Source organism: Sinocyclocheilus grahami, unplaced genomic scaffold, assembly GCF_001515645.1.
Source record: "Sinocyclocheilus grahami isolate Dianchi unplaced genomic scaffold, SAMN03320097.WGS_v1.1 scaffold1291.1, whole genome shotgun sequence".
NCBI classification, from domain to species: Eukaryota; Metazoa; Chordata; class Actinopteri; order Cypriniformes; family Cyprinidae; genus Sinocyclocheilus; species Sinocyclocheilus grahami.
In genome coordinates, this window is record NW_015506470.1 from 268,612 (window position 1) to 274,806 (window position 6,195).

General features: G+C 39.4%; 1 protein-coding gene across 1 annotated transcript; it reads right to left on the minus strand.

Annotated features, from left to right (window-relative positions):
* Positions 1-3,510: 3,510 nt before the first annotated feature.
* On the minus strand, positions 3,511-5,495 carry LOC107568902 (UPF0606 protein KIAA1549L-like). The gene is made up of 3 exons (XM_016254901.1): positions 5,165-5,495; positions 4,963-5,060; positions 3,511-3,652 (listed from the first exon to the last, which is right to left on the minus strand). Exons 1-3 carry the CDS (start codon positions 5,399-5,401, stop codon positions 3,511-3,513), a joined length of 477 nt encoding a protein of 158 aa, XP_016110387.1. The 5' UTR covers positions 5,402-5,495.
* Positions 5,496-6,195: the final 700 nt, after the last annotated feature.

The window sequence follows — 6,195 nt, forward strand, 5'->3', positions numbered from 1 at the left end:
CATTCAACAAGGCCTGTGCTAAAACCAGTCAGCTAGGGTGTACTGTTATTTTTAGTGAGTCTTGATCTGTGCTGCAGTTGACCAAATTCTACAGTTAAAAAAGGAACCAATAGACAAATACACAAGGACGACACTCACGATAAGGAAAACGAAAAGCTTAAGGATATACTTCAAAGTAAAATTAGTGACACTCCATTCAAACAAGTTTGAATTGTGTGATTTGATCATTTTCATTAAACTATGAATTATGAAATCATAAACACTTTGAACAAGGGTCACCTTGTCACCAGGGTTGGGCATAATTCAGAATTTTTTGAGTGTAAATTGGAATTTAACTGGCCACCCCACAAGATGATTTATGTACTAAACTGCCATTCAATGATATTCAACATTCACACAACACTTATTAGACCAACACATTATATACAGTATATAAATATATATATATATAAATCAATTCTGAGATATTTATTGATTGCAACACTTGTTTTATAAAGACTAGTCTCATAAAGAATATAAAGAAGAATATAAAAGTCAAAAAGCAATAAATCAATCAATCGATAAAACTTAATTCTTACCTGATTGTCTATCATCCCCATGTTTAAGTAAAAAAAATAAATAAATAAAATAAAGTGAGGTGTTAGCCTGGTGTCATTATGAGGCAAATGTGATTCCCCTTCTAGGGAACTCAATGCTGCGCCCCCTAGGGGGCACATTGGGGAATGCAGCCTGCATGACCAGTGTCTGAAGCACGTGTGAAACAACGCCAATCTATTGGCCCACCTGGCCCATGACGTCATAGGCGGGATGCCCGGAAGTATAAAAGGGCACCTGCTGAATACGTCATCCTCTTTGCTGTCTTCAGGAGTCATCTGTTTGAAGTGCGTGTGAGACACCAAGGCAGGTGAGCGGTGTGGAAAGTGTGTGCCTCTGTTCCAGAGGTTTCTGGCACTTGAGGACACGCACAATCTATCTGTCATCTGTTTTTTGTCAGGAGAGTCCTCGAGCACTGAACGCGCTCATTGTGAGTGTTATCCAATGAGAAGCTCCATTCGCGTTTGTCCCTCTTCTCGAGAGATGAGTGACAGGCGTTTGCGTCTCGCGGTTTGGGTCCCGCTGTTGCCGAGGCATGGCGAATACTTGGATCGTGGTATTCATGGGGTTGAGTCCTTCTTGGGTTATCGGATCCCGCGGATAGCGCTCGAGTCGAGCAGCACCTCAGGGAATATGTGCCTCCGTGTTTGGATTCTAACACTCGAGGGCATGTTCTGCTTTCGCCTTTGTCTCGACGAAGAGCACGCACGTTCAGAGTTACAAGCTCATTGTGATGAGTCACATCTAGGCTCCACTCGTGTTTGTTCCTATTCCCGAGGGATACGGAACAGAGCGTTTGTGCCTCGCGGCCCGGTTCCGCCATTGCCGTGGCACAGTTATCTCAACACATGGCTATTGCTTTGATCTGCAGCATCCGTACACCCTCTCTATACGGTTGTCAGATGCCACGGATATTGTTGGGTTGTTATGACGATGAAGTGTGAGCACAGAGTCGTTTCAGCCCTGATCCTGCGAGATTGTGGGCAGAGCAGTAGCGAACCGTGACTCTTGAGCCTAGGCCCTCTGCCCCTACCCTCGTCGGGGGGAAAAACTACCAGCCTAGCTTACGGTGTCCTCTTCTAAATGTCATCTTTGACAATTCCACCTCTAAAAACAAGAGGCTATCCAGCCTTAAGGCAGTCGCACACCGGACGACATGTGCAGCCCTGTACCGTGCTGCACCACGTCTTTAAAATTCCCACACATTGTTTTCCATGACTGTATGTATGCAGCACCACCAGCGACTTCTCCGCGGATCCCGACTCTGGGCGGTGTTCATAATCCTGCCGTGCCACAGAGCGCCTCAGCGCTACTCACATCATTCTCCATTAAATTACATTATATTTGTCCCAAATTAATATATTAATGTACATAATGACTTCATCCTAGGTTGGAAGATTGTGTATTGTGCATTTTTTTGCAAAACGTTTGTCTTTCTGTGGCTCTAATAAATTTCATGATTCATTGTGCTATAGATCGCAATTTCTCATCCCGTTTGCTGACACGACGCGTTCAGTGTGTGATACGCGTTGCACCGGGGCACCACTGTGCTTCTCATCCAATGAGCGACCGCAACAAAACAGCACAGCGAGAGTGACTAATATTACCAAAATAAAACATCTAAATTTAAGTCAAATGCATATCTTCATTACAAATATCTGCACTTCAGCGGGCAAAACGTACAGACACTCCCTCCCATCACACAAAACCAACAAATGTAATGCGTTTAAGACCACATCATGACACAAAACAAATTAACGACATACACTTCATGACAAATGGGGAGTCATCTCAATTATCACCAGTAAAATATGGAGTGCCACAAGGATCTGTCCTAGGTCCTCTGCTATTTTCAATATACATGTTGCCCCTTGGTAATATTATTAAAAAATACGGGATTAGTTTGTGTTCCAGCGCAGCGACCGCTTCCATTTTAGGGTTTTTAGATTGTGGTCCCTGTGAGCCCCTTGCCTGGACTGTGCTGTCTCCCCTTCGGAGTTTTAAATAGATGGCCCACTTCCATGGCCTGGGCAATCTTCAGCCTTATCTTGATCTTGGACTATGATGCTTGTGTTTGCTCTTTAGCGAATCATTTACTGATGGTATGGATCTCCTATGATGTTTGTGTTGGTCAATAGCACGGTGCTTTGCTAGCCTACTGTGGGACTGACACGGATTGGGGACCTCCTTAATATAGATTTCTGAGGGTGGTTATATTCCAGCCATTGTTTTTGGCAGGACGGGCTTATTTGAATACAGCTATCTGTGGCTAGCTGTGTTCTACTGCAATTGCGGTGAGCCGGTGAGAATAAAAATGCCTTTATAAAGGTTAAAATGCACCTGGGAATCAATTTAAGCCCGCAGACATCAATCCCATAATCAAAAACTCAATTTCTGCCATTGCTGTGAACTGATCACTGCACCAGAATGAAGGTTATCAAAAGCTTTGGAAGACTGCTGTCCATGACAGGCCTAAAACAGCCATTGTATACACAAAAACACTTAGCAAAATATTGTCTAATTATCATCATCTAAAAAAATCACAGAAAATTTTGAGAAATAATGTTTTGGTCATTATCGTACACCAAATGTTATTCATGCTATTATCAGAAATAATACTAAGATTAAAAATCTCCGAAGTCCTTTTTTTTTTTTTTGTGAAAATAGCAAAGATATTTTTACCTGTTTTATTGTTTTTATTAAGCAGCCAAACTCTCCTCAACGCAGTTCACTGTTTAAAGTATCCTACATGTGCCATCAATGGTCCAGGATGAGTTATGGATCAAAGGGTGTTACACTTCCCTAACTTAAAATAATAATAATGCATAACTAATGCACTATAATTCGTAAAGAAAAAACACAGCCAGACACAAACTAGTGTACATAGACATACATAAACCCATACAATCACGCACACTAACCTGAGTGGTTGGGAATGGGCTCAGTAGTGACAGGTGGGAGTGGCGCTCTGCCTTTTAGCTTGTAGGGGGCGCTATCATGCTGACTCGGCACTGACAACTCAGAGCAATGACCCTTCAGACCAAGATCAGAAGATGTCCTGAAAAACAATTTCATACATGCTTTGACATTGTTTCACCACCAGGTGACAGTATTGATTTACTAGTAAAGTCAATATGCTGTCTTTATATAAAAATAATTAACATGACTTGGCAGACTTCACCACAATTACTCAAAATTAAAAATTTAATTTCTGAATTTAGTACTGAAATAAACCTCAATATGACACATTTTGCATTTGTCAGGAATATTTCTCCCAAAATAATTCATTATTTACCCTCATGTTGTTCCAAACCCATTTGAATTCCTGTAGAAATGCTGAGCATAATGTCCTGTCTGTTATTTTCCTTACAATGGAACTGAATGGCTACTGATGCTTTCAAGCTCCAAAAAGGAAAATAATTAACCCTATAAATTCTAAAGCATTATATTTGATATACAGATTTCTAAAGGCTCTACATTTTTTAAATGTTCAAAACTGTTGTGCACAATCCTCGTGTCATCTGATTGATAGTTTATAGTGGAATTAAAGTAAAAATTAAATATACGTAAAAAGTAAATGTAAGAGTAATTCAGTATTATATATATTTATCCATACATGTTTACATTGTTTTTTTCTAAAAACAATAATGTATCAAATATGAATAAAACCTACAGAGCTTTGGTCATAAACTAAGCATTTAAGTGTCATCTTACTTTACTAAGACATATTATTTGGAGATATAGTGACGGATGACATTTTTGTGCATTTTATGTAAGTAGTGTACAATACTGTTATAAAGATCTCATTGTGTTACATTACAAGCTATCAGAATTTAATTTTACTTTTTGGCAATATAAATATTAGCAACTGCACTTTTTCTAGTTATTTCATACATCAGACTTTAAAGTGTTGCGTGTGTTATTAGCTTTATATTCGAAATCTTCTGACACCATACAATATTTTTCCATGAGGGAAAGACCAAAATTTAGTTAACTTGGAACAGTGAGATCAGTTACAACAACAAATGACACCATGGTTGACATGAATACAGAACTTGAATATTAAGCAGACATGTTTTTTTTTTTTATGAAATAATGACTTAATGATGACACGCTATCAGAAGACTGTAGAATATAGAACACAGGTCATATGTACTACTTTAATTGTACTTTGTCTGTCTTTTTTATTTTGACAGCTTTATCCACATTTATTTGTCTTGTTTGGATTGTGAACATCCTCGTGTGTGCCACGGAAGGGTTTGAAACGATAGTAAATTATGGGAAAATATTCCTTTAATAAGTGCTGAATAAACTCATGCATTGGTCACTGCCAGAACAAAAAGGCAAAGAACGTGGATATGTTCTGACCGTTGCAGTGATGACTCAGGAGGAGGGCCTGTTCTTGGTGGGACAGGGGGTGGAGGTGACCCAAGAGCCATTTCAGGGAGCTGAGTGAACCTGAATGCCTTTTTGATAAATTTGCATATGAGCATATAGAAGCTTTTAGCAAGAAAGATAATTTCTGACATATCAATACATACATATATATAGAGCAGATCTATAACTGTACCTGTTTGGCCAGGCTGCACTGGTAAGGGTCTGGTCTACAGGCTGGCACCCACTGTAGGCCTCCCTGCCCTTGACTTGTGGTGCACGGTGCACTTGTCACCACCTCTGAGTATGGGATGACTGGACCCAAGCCATAGGGACCCAGTGATGGATGCTGATGGTGGGAGTGATGGTGTCTGCTGGAAGTGGAGTGACCAGCTGAAGCTAGACTAAAGGCTTCTTCTAGCAGCAGATGCATCTGCTGACGAACCTCATCTATGGAAGGCTGGGAACTCAGCGTTGATGTCTCAGATTGACCTTTGATTTGTCGACCACAGCCAAAATAATGGCGGCCCGCCAGGTCAAATTTTAGACATGCAAAAGCATGTCTAAAATTTGAGACCTGATGGAAAAAGAAAACTATGGCTTCAGAACACTTTAACTATAGCATATGAATCATATGAACTACTTTTATAATGGTTTATGCTGTTTTGGTACTTTGGCAGCCCCAAGATCAGCATGGACATTTGCACTGATAAAAAAAAAGATGGCATAAAGGTTTATAGCATATAAAGGGAATTAAATGATGACAATTTTAACAGTTTTAATTATTCCTTTTGGCATATCAAAATATATAATCAACTGAAACAAGATGAAACTAACACAATTTCAGCTCTAAAGGAAAAAACTAACAAACAAGTATACAGGAAATTTCAGTGCCAATTTGAGCTGTTCTGTGATACTACCACAATCCTGCCAAGATCCTGAAATGATTCGTCAAGTCTGGCAGGCCAGAAGTATCACAATACACAGCAAAGACAAGTCAATAAAATAATAAAAATGTTTACAATCACCCCAACCTGTTTTTTTTTTACAGCAATGTAGAAAGATACAAGATGACAAATAAATATATTGATAACAAAAACAAGAAAGAAAGAAAGAAAGAAAGAAAGGAAAAAAGAGAAAATTTCTGTAAGCTAAATGATAACATCTTAAACACATATTATGCATAGAGTTTTGTACACAGAACTCAATAAGTACTGGTTCCCTTTC